At 41.8% G+C, this 15,156-nt stretch overlaps 1 protein-coding gene across 1 annotated transcript in view; it reads right to left on the bottom strand.

The window, feature by feature from the left end:
* Positions 1-15,156, bottom strand: part of LOC103613261 (ras-specific guanine nucleotide-releasing factor 2) — a gene marked incomplete at its 5' end in the record, with an annotated part of 43,798 nt that overhangs the window by 5,644 nt on the left and 22,998 nt on the right. Inside the window, 7 exons of the mRNA XM_008631014.2 lie at positions 281-398; positions 1,391-1,470; positions 3,009-3,206; positions 3,849-3,933; positions 4,297-4,400; positions 4,890-4,950; positions 11,078-11,190. Of these exons, the coding sequence (XP_008629236.2) occupies positions 281-398; positions 1,391-1,470; positions 3,009-3,206; positions 3,849-3,933; positions 4,297-4,400; positions 4,890-4,950; positions 11,078-11,190 (759 nt within the window). The remainder of the gene's footprint in view (positions 1-280; positions 399-1,390; positions 1,471-3,008; positions 3,207-3,848; positions 3,934-4,296; positions 4,401-4,889; positions 4,951-11,077; positions 11,191-15,156) is intronic.

Below are 15,156 nucleotides of genomic sequence, written 5' to 3'. Positions count from 1 at the left end.
CCTGTAATTTTGGTTTTTTAGGAAAGCTTTTTGTTGCTCCTTCATGAGCTTCAGGCAGCTGCTTTTGCTGTCATTTCTCAGAAAGTAAACTGGGGACAAATTCAGCCTGTGAAAATACCCAGCCTGCCAGAAGGTGGTGATAGAAGACTGCCTCAAGGAATTGCTCTCACCACCAAAACACCTTCCCCGAAGTTACATTCAGAGGAGTTACAATGAAATCAATAATTAACACACGCAATTAAACACCTGTTGGTGAAGCATGTAAGAAACTGAAAATTACCATTCTCATTTTGGAAAAATTGACAAGGCCTTCCTCAGTGAAGTTGGGTGTTCCTTCCTCAATAAATGCCAGGTCAGTCAGGTACATCCCAAGGTAGGGAACAGCAGGTGGGTTACAGCTGTAAATCAACAAATCAGATTATTTTCCTGTAGCTACATTTTGCAAATGCATTTTTTTCTAACTCACACAAACTCTTTATTACTTTGCCTGCTTCTAAGCAATGGGTTGCATTCCTTTCCAGGACAAACAGCTCCTCTGCCTCTGCTAGAGTTGTGTTTGCTCTGCCTGTGACAAATTGAATGCATTCTGCCCAATATCTAATATTAATGGCAATTTTTAAATATACCATTAATTATTCTGGCTGTTCAGTTGTCAGCTTCTCTCAAGATCACTTGAAGTAGTTGTGCCATTCGATTCTGAAAAGCCTGCTTCCAATTACAAAACTCAGAAAAATCCAGGTTTTTATACAGCTGGAATCAGCACATAAATTGCGGAACACTTGACACGGAATATCCTGGATACCAAAATTACAGAATGTCAAATGCAATCTGGCAAATCAATTAAAGAAAACAATATTCAAGGACTGCTGCATAAAAGAAACAGGCTGTTTTCCAGCAGGCTGGGAGGCCAGAGGAGAAGAAATGTCCCTGAGCCTTTGTCCTGTCCCTATGTTCCTCTCATAATTTATTGTCAGAAACATAGTTTATTGTCATATGAACGGGTCTGTGACCTGACTCAGGCTTAGTCCCAAGCCCTAAACTTAACTAGAACAATCCTGTTTTCCATAAATCTTTAATTTATAAAGCTGACTTTACAGTTATTGAAAAAGTTTATCAGTGTACATAAAACCCCAACAGGGAATGTTCACACAGAAAAATAGTTTCATTTGTTTCAGTAATTCTCTGGAGCTACTATGTTTATCCACCAGGGGTATTAAATCACAGCATATTCAGCAAAACAATAATGCCAAATAGAACCAACCTAGATTTTAAAAGGTTATTAGGCAAGAAAGATATTAATTATTAAAGCTTAATCAAATGCAATTAATCTTTAACATGAACTATCCACTTCTTATAACAAAACACAGTTGTATACTGTAGGGAGGCATACTTTTTGAGCATTTCTCTCAGGTTTTTAAACCTTCCTTCAGATGACACAGTCTTCTGAAGCTTGTCCATGAGAGCTTTTGTCTAGAAAGAAAATGCATTACAAATGTCATTGCTGGTGCACGTAAATGACTGGAATTAGACTGTAGCAAAGGTGTCATTCACTTATCATCCCCACCCCATTTTCAGGAGTAGCAAAACAGGCATTAAGAATTAAGCTTTACTGCAGTTCCTCCTGTCTTTCTGAAAATGGAGATTAGGCAGCTTTAAAGATTTTCCTATGAGTGATACACAGAACCTGTATTTATGCTAATATTATTACCCTGCAAATGGAGGAAAACCCACAGGTTTATTAAATTAATGGTCAGGAATTCAGTTTGCTGTGCACACAAGAATATAACAGATCCTACATGTTGCTGAGGGTCCTCAGCTGCATTTACTGAAGTTGGTGACAGCAAGGGCTGTTCCTTGCCTTGGAGCTTGCACTGAGCTGATTTTGCCTCCAAGTTCCAGGTAAAAGCTGAGTATGTAAATGAGAATACATTCATGTCTTACACAAATCACTTTCAGTGGCCATCATCAGACCCTGGTTCCTTCTTAAGTGAAATAAATTTGATTTTCAGACTGTTTTTGCTACTGACTTGAGACTTGAGTGTAGAGAATGATAAGAAATTCATCATATTTGAAACTGAATTTCCAATTAAGAGAGAGCTGTAGGCAGACAGAGTCACTTTCTTCTAAGAAGCAGGCTGATGAAAAACCCAGATTGCATTCCCAATAGGTGCCACAGGACTGTGCCACAACATCAATCTGCTGTGGGTTTGGTTTTTTCTTTTTTAATTGAGAAGTTTAAAAATAAAAATAATTCTATCCATAACACTTTTTGGAGGTAAACTCACAACAGTTTGTATTTAAAGGATTTTTAACAGATTTTTAAATAGAATAACATAGCAGCAGCTACGAAGCAGCTGAGAAAAAGCTGACTGGAGAAGGTGTACAGTCAGAATGTATTTTAATTGTATTTCTCTGAACCATTTAGAACACAGAACATAAAAGACTGGATTATCTTCATCCCAACAGGCCTTTTTTTCATGTGAGTGTTTTTCTTTTGAGGCTGGCAGTCATTCTCACAGCTTCTGCTGACATTCTCAGCAGCCAGGTAAGGGTTAAAGAGAGGTGTTCACTGCACCTGAACTTGAGCTCCTTAATGAGAAAGAAGACTTTTTCTCAACCATCCCCTACTGGGAAGAAAAAAACTCATGAATTTGAGCGGTTCTGACCTTCTTTCAGGCTTTCTGCACAGGCAGTTCCTATTTTAGGCAGCTGGCCAGACTTTAACCATAGCTTGTAACCACCCAGATGTGTCTATCAAAAAATGCCTAAATTTAGTTTACTTGAACATTTCAGCACGTCAGGCCCAATAGTCTTTGACACTTGCCAATTATGTTGAAAACAGTTTGTTCCCACAGATAAAAAATCTAACTACAAAAGACCTGGACAGGAGATGCCAGTTCCACGCGGTGGAAAAGCAGAAATATTTACAGGAGGATTCCCGTCTCAACCCCTGGACACGGTTACAGATGGAACCGGGACCCCCCCGCCCGTGGCCGTGTCCTTCTCACCTGTTTGGACACCTTTGCCCAGGTTTTCTTGAGCCTGTAGATGGCACTCCTGTTGAGGGCCGAGGTGATCTCCAGCACGCCGTTGTAGTTGTGCAGGCAGCGGCAGATGTCGGCCACCGCCACCCACTTCTCGATGGCGCTGGCCCGCGAGGGAACATCGGCGTAGCTCATGATCTGCGAGGCCACCAGGTTGCTCATCTGGCCACGGGGAGAGGCAGGGACTCAGGGAAGCGAAGCACGATCCCTTCTAACATGTCACTAATTAAGGGACAAGGCAGAACAACCCCCAACCAGCGCAGGATGGAAATGATGGCTCTTGATAAACCCAGGGAACACTGAAAACAGAGCTTGAGGCAGGTGGAGAGGATGGTGACAGCAGTGAAGGGTTGGGGATGCAATGGGAAGGTCTCCAAGCCATCAGTGATAAACTAATGATAAAGCCATCAGAGACTCCCTGATTGGGAAGTCTCTCAGTACAAATCAAGGAAAATAATAGAGAGCAAAGACATGTTTAGGGATCCAAAGGACATTCATTACACAGAACTGGTGTTATATTTGTCTGGAGAAAATGCAGTTTCTTCAGTAGGCTGAAAGGCAATGTGCTACAGTTTAAAATGTTCTTCTCTTAAATTGCCACTGAAATGCTGAGTACCAATTACTGGAAACAAGAATCTTCATCTGCTTTGATTTAAATGGTTAATTACAAAAAGGCTGCAACATAAAGTCACTACTAGATAACACATTACATCACACTGCAACAAAACCCAGTATTTTTGTTCCAGAGGTCAGAGACAGTCCATGGGGTTCCTAGAAAGCAAATCTGTATTTGAGAGTACTTACATCATTAAAATGTTGACTAGTTTTCATAATATAGGGCGTTCTCTCATTTTTATCCACTTTCATCCAGCCCTGCCCAAGGAACTCTCTAGACATTGATGGGAGAGAAAAAAGCCAACAAGATCTTCATAAACACAGCAGAGAGTCTGTCTGTAACCACAGCCTAAGCAGATTTCAAGGATACCTCAATTTGCTGGAAGCTAATAACACAGCTTTACACTAATTCCAGCATCTCGCTATACCATTTTTAATGCTGTCTGAAACGGTAAATATTGTACAGAAGACTTATTTTTCTCTTAATCCCCTGTGCCCTATCACCCCATCCTAATTTCCCGCACCGTGACCCTATTTACACCACACGATGCTTTTATGTGCGACGCCCTTTCCTCAGGAGCAGAGCCCGGGGCCGGTGCTGCCCGGCCGGTGGCCCGTCCCCCCAGGGGACACTCACTCATAGGGGATGCTGCGGAACACGACGTGGTCCAGCAGGGTGATCTGCTCCGCCAGCTCCATGGCCGACAGCGTCTCAAAGCACTCGGGCTTGGGGCAGTCTGGCTGCAAAAGCAAGGAGAACACTGAGGGGTCTCTCTGTGTGCCACAGGGCATGAGCAGCTGCCTGGCAACCTTCAACACGGGGCTGCAATTAACTTCAGGATAAGGAGAAATAAGAATTAATAACAACTGCAAACGACACAAACACCAGGCTGGAAACTCACAGAGGTACAAGCACACACCAGCTCAGGAGTATGAATGTAGGTTAATTAAACTCCGCATATTTTGCACTTATAATTTCATATCTATTAATATCTTTCCCCTTTTTAAAATCTTGAGATTTATGTCCAAATACTGAAGTTTTGACAAGTTCATTTTTGATATGGCCTTCAAATTCTTACAATCTCTAAACTGAAATGGACATTCTTGGTATAAAAGAACAGTGTATCTGTCAGAAATACTTAACACGTTGCAGTTGTGTTACATTTTATTGATGAAAACCCACAACATTTCTATAGGAGTATTGATGTTTAACTCTCAAGATGAACTTACCATCTGAATGATATCCTCTATTTTCAAATGGTTATCATCTTGATCATCCTGAGAAAGAGTCCTGAATAATAAAATAACAAAACATCCTATATAAATAAAATCTTCCATGGTTATGGGAAAACCTTACCATAGATCAGCAAAATGGTTTATCTCAAATAAATCCTAAAACTGCAATTGAGGAGATAAAAAAAATCTGTTACCTAAAAACTCATGTCTTTCTTCAAGTAAAAGTGTATAAACCGTTACAGCATCAGAGACATGTAAGGTAAAATATTTCCATGGAGGTTTAATATCTCTCAGCTAATGAATCCTGGAAACTGTCCTGTTCAGTGTCCCACACTGAGCTCAGAGTGTGGAAATGGACAGCGAGCTGCAGCTTTTACTTGTAGCAAGGACATTATTTCCTTTCAGTAATAAAAGTGTTAATGAGTGTTTCCAATTCTGCTACAGAAAACCTGTGATTATTATAGTTATTTCAGAGTAATGGGTCAAAAATTAACCAGGCGAAAGTAAGTATTGATTGAACACCATCTACCGTGATGCAGCATACTTGCACATAATTACAAGATCTTACCCCTTCATTTGGAAAACACAGACCCAAAGAAACCGTGAAAACACCGGATTTATGTAATACAGGAGTGAGAAGATTTAGGGAGAAGTAGCTAAGTCAGAATGTAAAAGGCCGTCTGAAAGGACACAACAATGTGCCCAGAAGTTGCTGGGCAGATTCCCTTCCGGGGAGGTTTAGTTTAACATCGGGATGAAGGTGCAGGTACAGGTGGGCCCTGGGTCAGGCTCTCTGCAGAGGGTCCTGCTCAGCTGAATTCCCCAGGACAGTTCAGGTGACCCTTCCCAAGGTCCTGCTGACGACTTCAGAAGGACACCCACAGCAACAGGTCCCTCCAGTTCCCTACCAGTGCACTCTGCAGGGCAGACTCTGCATGCACCAGGGAAAGCCATAAGGGGAAAGCATCACTTTGCCTGGAGACCTCAGCTCTGGCATGAGACATGAGTTTGCACCAGGTGGGTGTGCAGAAGGGTTTTATGCCCAGCACACCAGGTTCTTCTGCTGGGGGCTGCTGCTGTTTCCTCTTGGTTTGCCAAACTGAGGGCTAGGCTAAAATCAAATGCAGATACACACAGACAGGATCTCAGAAGCCTCCTTCATTTGCAGCCTTCCACATCCACACAAAACACCTTTCTTTTTAATTCATGAGGGCTTGAAGCACCTTGTGTCTGACAGGCAAGGCGTGTCTACCTCTCCAGGAGATCCCTAAGCTTCTTGGCCAGATAATAACAGAGTGCAGCCTCAGTCCCTTAAATAGCCTGGCAATCTGTCCTGCAGAGCAGCTTATTTTGTGCTGTACCTCATGCCTGGGTGCCTCAGGAAGGTGTTGTTCATCCTGTGACAAGAACCTCTAGCAATGAAAACCACACAGGCCCTGTCCCCCTGCCCCATTCAATCCCTCCTTCTAAACGGATGCTTTTTCTCTAGCACAGTGATCTCATGAAAGAAAACAAAACCAACTTTTCTGGTATCCAGAAATATTCTACACTGAAGTGTGCAGAGGACAGATCTCTAGCCTGGATAATGGTATTTTTTTCAATAGCATCAATAGCATCTTCCACTTCAGTCTGTGCTGTTGTCACTTTTGGGACACCCAGGTTCAACAGAGGACTGGGGACACTCACTGGGCTGACCAGTCCTGCTTGGACAGCTCCCACTGCACTCCCTAGAGAGCTCCTGTGAGCTGGGAAGAAGCAGATCCTTGTGAAAAGAGTCACAAGAGAAAGCAAAGGCACAGAGGGGCTCTCCTGGGCAGTGTCACCCTCAGGGAGGACTCAACGGGGTGACACCTCCAGCACCTTCCGAAATGAAGAAAATATAACAGAATTACCTTTCTAATTCTTAGAATCACCAAGATTCTCTCTCTCTCTCTCTCTCACTATTCTTCATGCTTGACCAGCCCAAAATATTAAAATAATTTTCTATTTGAAAATTTCTACATGTGTCTCCTCCTTCCTCTGTGGTACATAAGGCATATAAAAAATACTTAAAAGCTAGTGCAAGGTAGAGAGCCTGAAATGTGTTGTTTGGTGAGATCATACAAGGCAGAAAAATTGTTCATCCATCACATTTTGACATCTGCATATCCCTGGATTTCATCTATGTTTAGTCTGAAGAAGAGCTGTTTCTTGAAAGAACCTTTTTTTCCCCATATAGGGTTATCTATCAAATTTATTCACTGCTGTTCAGTCTGAATTTATACCTTCCTGCTTCATTATCAATTTAATTTTATCTAGATTTCAGGGGTTAGTCAATAAGGCTGATAAAAATTCAAGCAAAACATACATTGATAGGTTTGCCTAGCTTTCAGAACAGATTCTGAATTATAAAAAGCTTTTTTACCCTGAAGAGAAACCCTGTCAGTCCACACAACAGAAATCCCATCATGCAAGAAGTACCAGCTGCTTTGTTTGATGACTCAAGGCATGAAGCAGCTCAGCATCTCCCATCAACATTTTCCTTGTCATTCATATTCTAAACAGAGCCTTTCCCAGAACTGACCATGATGTATCTTTGGAACACAAACCAACCTTTCCTGCTCCTCTGATCTCTGCTGACAAGGGGATAGATTTTCCAAGGAAAGTCTATGCACATACATGGACATGCATGCAAAGGCTGGGGCAGCTTATAAAAAGACATATTTTTACGCAATACCCTTCAAGGAGACATAAAAAATACCAATGTTAAGCCTCAGAAAGCATGAATTTTCTTTCACAAATGTTTAAAATTGAATTTTTCACAAGAACTGCTTGTCCTAAGCCCATTATGCATTTGTCAACCTTTCAGACTCAAGAATACACTACAAAAACTGAGATATGGGGAAGCCAAGGCCCACAGTGACAGCTGACAGGCAGCCCAGAATTCTGATAGAATACATGTTTTAGATAAAATGCCTGCAGCAAGCACCTCTGCAGAACAACAAAAAAAAGCCTACTTTATAGCGCTCACTTAGCAAGTGGGTGAGTGACTATTTTTATGAAGGCCACATCAGCTGGATTATTCCTTCTTCCCATTTTCAGCCTGTCCCAGAGAAACCTTTTGAATGAAGTTTCGTCAAAACTTCTAGTTATGACAGATCTGTGCTTTCTTACAAAAAGCATGCTGTCAGAAATCTTCAAACAAATTGGTTTCTAACAACAGCAAAAAAAGCCTTTCAGTTCCAGGTAATTTATATTTCCCCTCTATGCAGTATTAGATGAAAGGTCTCAATTCAGAAGAAAACTAGAAAGACGACATCTCTCCAAGTAGCAGGGCACAGGCTGAGCACCTTTTCTCCAAGCCAGACACTGAACAGGAACCAAGAGAGGAACACAAAGCCTGGGAGCACCTCTGCACATTCTGCAAGAGTGCCTTTAGGACATCTGGGGGGATTCACAGCAAGTCCCTGCCTGTGTTCTGTCACCGTCCATGGAGGAAAAGCCAGGGTGCCTAAATTCAGAGAATTTTGGTGGAGAGGATCTCCTCCATGGCAGGGATCGGCTGTGGCAGGAATTCTGCATTCCCTGACTGCACTTTGTTTTGTGGTTTGGTGCTTCAGGTAAACACAGGGTCCCACCACAGGGTTCTTTAGTAATGCAAACCCTTCATAATGGCTGTCAGAGCCTATGGATGGCTGAAGGAGCTCAGGAAACTATTTTTACAGTGCAGGCCCTCTCTCAACACTCGGAACATTGACTGTAACCTGACACGACAGAGAATCCCCACTGTGATGCAGAAAAGGGATCGATGCTGCAGGGAGGACACTGCAGGACATGGAGCATCCTCAGGGTGGCTCAGTGCAACCTTGGCCCGAAGCTGAGCACTTCTGGGTCAGCAGCAACGTTGTTCCCCCCTGCAGTAAACAGTGATCTCTGAAGACAAGAAACAGCGAGAGCTCTCCCAGTCTGGGGCAGAACAGGTTCAGTGCTTGGCCTGACCTACTGAACCAGCCACGGCAGTGTGGGGGCACAGAACAAACCCCGTGCCATCACATCCTCCTCTTGCACCACGTGCAGCACTTTCGTTTTTAGTGGTAATGTAGAAAAAGCCTTTTTCCCTCTGGCACTGGAAACCTGTTTGCCCTCTGGGTTCGTGCAGTTGTGCCATCAGACAGGACTCAGGCAGGTCAATGTCATCTCTCCCGACAATGCTCGTTTCTCATCCTCCATGAAATCAGTTCCAGAACTGTACAAGGATGTTTTCAACCTGCCAGAACAGCTAAATCCCCTGACAGAAACTACTCCCCCATTTATATTCTGAATATTGCAAAGTTAAGTTGCCAAAGAACAGCTAGTTCTGCCTCTGAACCCACCACCATACTGAGGAGCTGGAGGAGCAGAGGGACCCCTGGATGCCCCAGGACCTGAGATGGTGCCAGGACTGAGTGCTCACAGTCTCCACAGGAGAGCAGGTCCCTACTTAGACCAGGAAGTCCATCAGAGTTTTTTAAAGCTTACAAATATTTCTATTTTAATAATGTGCACTAAAACTTAAGGACTGTGGAAGAATAAAGGAACGGGCACTCCTGTGTCACTATCACAGATAAAGTTACACGCCAACAACAGCAGATTATTCCTTAGATCCTGTAATTCCCTTCACCCAGTTGACCATATAGCCTTGCTGAGAGCCTGTGTCTCCACGAGTAATCACAGTGCTTTGTTAAACTCTGGAAATCACTCTTAATTACCAGACATTTCCCTGAGGTGATCTGAACACCTCCCCCTTCCAAGTGAAAGGGGAATAATTGTATTGAAATTTAATTCACATTGAAGTAGGATTGAAATATTTCACATCAAGTTGTCCAGCATCCATGTATATTTAGCAGCACTGCCAGTCTTGAAAAGCAATAAAGGATTTTTTAGCCAAGGCTAAAAGAAAAAGCTTTTTTTCCATTTTTTTCTTTGCAAAAGAAATAGAGCATGAAATTTCAGAGAATGGTCAAAAATGCAGTCTGAATTTTTGAAAATTCGGAAAAAAGGAAGTATGTGATGAACTGTATTCACTGGTGTATCAGACAGTGTGCTCAGGTACTCAGTAATCAGTTCTAGGAGGGAAGAGAGGATAAACAGTAACAACCATTTCCTAGAACAGCAGTGAAAGGATACAAACAGAGACAATTCATAGTCTACACATAAATACAAAGGTCCATTTTCTGATGCAACTGCTAGTGGAAATTGACTATTTTGAAACTGGGTACAGGAAATTGTTGACCAACTTGTATGGTGAAGGCCTATAAATCCATCCCTGTACTCTGCCAGGAACAGCCAGCCCAGGCTTGTTTTCAAATATTTTCTTAAGAAGCTGAAAGTTTTAAGGTAATTTTTCCCACTGTGAGTAGAACCTTTGCTGTCACACATATTATCAAAACCCATATCATCCTCATCCTTCTTGCTCTCTTGACTTGCTGTTTCTTCCAAAGAAACACATAAAACAAACTTATTATTTTCACTTGCAATAGCAGCACACACAGTATTATTAAAAGGAGGACTATTTTTATTTATGTAAAGAGAAAGGTGCTTTTAATCAGAACTTATCTGTGTTTCTTATCTTTTGTTTGATGCTTGTCCTCACAAGTGAACAACTTTTCAGCCACTTTTTTTTCCACGTATCTGTTGGTAAATCTGTCAAATGGTCTTAGAAAATGCAGGCATACACTATTGCACCCTTATTGGCTTACCTGCAGAATACTTACTGAAATGTTAACAAAGCACACCATAGATTTATCTGTGTTTTCCTGATGTTTTACTTTAATCACTCTTCAGTCTTCAAACGTTTCAACTAATTCATTTAATCAGTGCTTAGTCTTTAAATTTTTACTGCTCCTCAGTAATGTAGAATGATTTACATGAAAATCAGTGGCTATAAAATATTCACACTTTGTAGACAGGGCTGTTTTCACTCATACTTGAAGGCTGAACTCATGGCTGTCAGCTGTTCTGCAGCAAAGTTTTCCAATACAGGTATTTTTTATGAATGAAACTTAAAACAGGCTCTGTTTTATGGCTCATAAAACACCGAGCAATCATTCAAAACTCAATACTCTGGAGGAAAACCCAAACCTGTGAATTCTCGGATAGCCAGTCCCCCAGCTATCTCACTCTGTACTGCAGTTAACATGGGAAATAATTACAAATGCATTTACCTCAGTATGTTTGCAGTAGCTTTCCTTTCTTGGGGGAGAAGGTCAGGGTCTCTCAAAACTTCCTCCAGCAAATTTAACACATTCATTTTCAGCTCGTTGTTCAGCTCAAAATCCTAAAAAGGAAAGAACTTTTACTTTCTTTAGTCTTAACAGTATTGATCAAACAACCGAAAGGGTATACTTTAATGGGTTTGCCTTCTTTTTCCAATTAGATTTGCAGTTTGTTTGTTTGTTTGCTTTCTGTTTTTTACTATGTTTGAAAATATTTAGAGAAAGATGCAATAGCCAACTGGCCACAAAAGTAGGATCTTCCAAAGCCTGTAATTTTTCTCCTTTCTGACCTTTGTCTTCTGTGTGGAGATGGGCTGATCAGTTTACCTTTCTTTTCTGAATTATCACCTGCATCTGACCACGACCCACAACATCCTCTCTTCTCCTCTGTGTTTACCTGCAGTTCTGGCACTACTGCCCAGCAAGGCAGGATACTGGGCTTCCTCTCACTGCTTTCTTGAGTTTCTCTGTTCATCTGCCTCCTGCTCTGCTATTTCTTATCTCATACCCACTCTGTTGGAAAGGTCTGCTTTTTGTGGAATACTCAAACAAGTGAGTTCTAAACTAAATGAGCCAGCCCTGCACTGAAGAGCTTCAGGATTTTCATTACCTCTAGGGCAGACTGATACCTGACACAGGACTGTGATTCAGGGACATGCAACAGCTATTTATGGTGATCTCTGAATTTGGAAAAATCATGAGAACAGAGTATTAGACATTCACAAATTATAGAATGTACAAGCTTTAAGGTGGGAAGTTACAGGCAAGACTTGGGGTACAGTCCAAAAATTCTTGTATTCAGCTCAAAGCTAGCATTTTCATAGGAAAACTAAACCCAAACCCTTCAGCTGCCTGGTGCATCACAGATCTTCCTTGACAATCCACAGCTACTTGCAAGCAGGACCATGTGTGTGCAGAGCTCCCTCTTGTTTCCATGGGAACAGCAGGCACGAAGTTACTGAAAATGGGGAATATCTGGCATCTCGGCACAGGAGCATTGTATTTCATTTCCAAAGAACCCCCACAGCCCCTCCCGTGGTGAAGGGCTCTGTAGATGTGTGCCTCTGGGAGCAGCAGAGCCAGCTGTGGTGGGCATCAGAGCACTGCCACAGCCACAGAGGCCAGTGGAGCCTCACTGGAAATGGGAGGGAACAGCTCAGACCAGGAGGGGAATGGGTGCTCGTGACAGGAGCAGCCACAGCCAGCCTCACAGCACTTTTGAGAGGGGTTATTGCTCCAATGTCAGCGCCCAGAAATCACCTGCCCTGGGCATTTCCCTCCTGCTACAGCATCCCCTCTTCGGTGCTGGTGCCAGGAGCAGCCACAGCCAGCCTCACAGCACTTTTGAGAGGGGTTATTGCTCCAATGTCAGCGCCCAGAAATCACCTGCCCTGGGCATTTCCCTCCTGCTACAGCATCCCCTCTTCACTCTTCAAGAGTGTCCTCACCTGGGCCTCAGCTAATTAATAGTCTGGAACCAATTAATATCTGTGTTTTATTTTTTTGGAAATGTTTACCCATATTTGAGGGTGTAGAAGAATAGGAAGCTGCAACATTAAGCTTTGGAGGGGGTATCAAACATTCAGCTCAAAGCCAAGCAAAAATTATTTCTGGGCACTGCACTGTGCTTGTTTTCTAAAACACATTTTGTATAGCCATGCTCTGAAATGCCTCCCTTAGGAGCTGTTTTAGCCTGTTTGCAAGAGAAGACAGGAGAATCTTTTCATATATTTAGGGTATGGAAATGGGGCTAATTACTGAAAACATGAGGAATGCAACTAAACTACATGACAGTACTGTTCACTCCAGTGACTTCAAGAAGAAAATAATGTGAAATATAAAACTATCAAAATTTAGTTAAAGGAGAAACCTTGAGTCTGCACAAGCCTAAGCGATCAGTGTAATTAATGTCAGTGCTTGTCCTGTAGCTCAGTGGCAGACACTGTATAAAAGAGGATGGGTATCTCTGCAACCTGGGCTACAAAAATATCCCAAATGAGCAGAGCAGGTGTCCAGGAGGTGACACATCCATCATCCTCATTCAGCATTGCTGGGTAAAATCCTCGGGCAGATCACATCATCGTGGTCACAATTTTATTTCCAAGCACAGCTTTCAAACCACAACTGGTTGATTCTTTTCATTACAAAGTATTTTCTCTCAAGATGTCTTCCTTTGTTGAAACCAAACCTATGACCAAAAAAGTCCAGAATTTTTAAAGTTCTTTCATTTGCAAATAGGATGGGGAAGCCTCACCTATAATTATCAGATCCAGCCAAACCAAAGCATTTCCAGTTTTTGCATGTTTACACGCTAATTCTTATAATAATGAGAATTAATACATGGGTCATTACCAGTAAAACTTGTTTTACTGAGTAATCTCCACAAGATAGTAGTGCTGGAATTGCTGGAGAAACTCAAATTTACAGGTCTCTTTTTTTAAAGCAATGTTATCTGTTTCTTATAGTGTGATGAGTTAAAAAAAAAAAAAACCCTATGAAAAAAGGTGAGAATCAGAAGAAAAATTAAGAACTACTCTCTATTTCTAGTGAAGGTCATTATCTGAGTGGTACTGAGATTCCAGCATGATAACCGATATATTAAAAAAATAGGGAAATAATAATACTGCATTTAAACATGTACATGTACTTAACTTTTGTGGAGAAAGGTTAATGTAAGAATGATACAAACACCAAAATACTTAGCAACCAATTCTATGTATAATTTAAAAGTAACTAAATGACTCTAAATACATGCAGATTATATCTATGCATATTATGGGTGTCATAGATGAATATTTATCTGTTTATATTATAGAACACTTAGATCCACAGGTAGCTATTTATGGCTCTAGATACATGTGTATCACATCTCTCTACATAATTTTACACCAATTTTTGACTTCTAGTTGAAATTTACATATCAGAGAAGGAATACAGTTGGTCAGACAAGAGTCATTCAATTTTCCAGCAGGCACATTTCAATCTGACAGTGGTTTAGTTCTTCATGAGAGGGTCACATACCTCTAATATATTTCAGAGTCTACAGTAGCCTAATGAAGTGTGGGTATTACTCAGATTCAGAATCACTGGCTAGAAGAAACGAGAGTGTAGCAGAGGCAGCAGAAAGCAAGGAAAAAAACTTAGCTAAGGTGCCTTTTTAAACTAGAAAAAGTAGATCTACTGCCGGTGGCTTATACAGAGAATATATTTTCAAGATTTGACATGAGCTCAGTGAAACCCCAGAAGCGTTTCCTCTCCCCTTTCTTTAAATGCTCCTCAGTGAGAGGAAACATTCTGCATCTAAAAAATGTGGGGAGCAATGAATAATCCAGACAAGTGAAATCGAGCTAAAACATGGGGACCTGATTTATGTTTGAGTAGGCCAAGTGAGAAGGACTACAAAAGGACAGGAGGGAGGGAAGAAAGAGGCAGGAGGGGAGAGAGATCTGCTTGAAGACTGTTTGCAAGGAATTTGGAATATTTTTAAGTAGATGGAGATTGTCTTATTTTCATGTATTTGTTCACATGCCAAAAAGAAAACAGGCAATTATTTCAGTGGCAGCAGATGAGTGAGTCTTAATCTTGTGCACAGCAGATCAAACACTCATAATTAAGTGAAGTTACTCCACTGCTGCAGTCCTCTACTACAGTATTCAATTTTGAAGCAAAAAACCACACTTCACCTACCACACACAGTTGTGTTGAGCAAAATCTGTACAAATTCATATGCAACAAAACATTGACACAGGTGGAAGGCAGAGATAAATGAAATTATAACTGGCTTTCAGGAAAACTCATCCCTGAGCTTGAACTAAGTCTGGTTTACTTCAAGAAACAAGCAAAGGACAACAGCGTTGTCCTCCAGTCGGTTTCAAGCGCAGAGATGGGGGGGTTGTGAGGAGTGTCGGCCCTGATTGCACAGAATCGGTGTCTGCTGTCACTGCTGCTGGGCTCCCTCGGGGCAGAGCCACCAGCAGCACGAGCAGCAGCTCCCAGCACAGAACACAGACCCCAGGCACACGGGCAGG

The sequence above is a fragment of the Corvus brachyrhynchos genome, unplaced genomic scaffold (assembly GCF_000691975.1).
Source record: "Corvus brachyrhynchos isolate BGI_N302 unplaced genomic scaffold, ASM69197v1 scaffold144, whole genome shotgun sequence".
Classification (NCBI taxonomy): Eukaryota; Metazoa; Chordata; class Aves; order Passeriformes; family Corvidae; genus Corvus; species Corvus brachyrhynchos.
The sequence above is the reverse complement of the archived record's forward strand: the minus strand, read 5'-3'. Positions and strand labels throughout refer to the sequence as shown.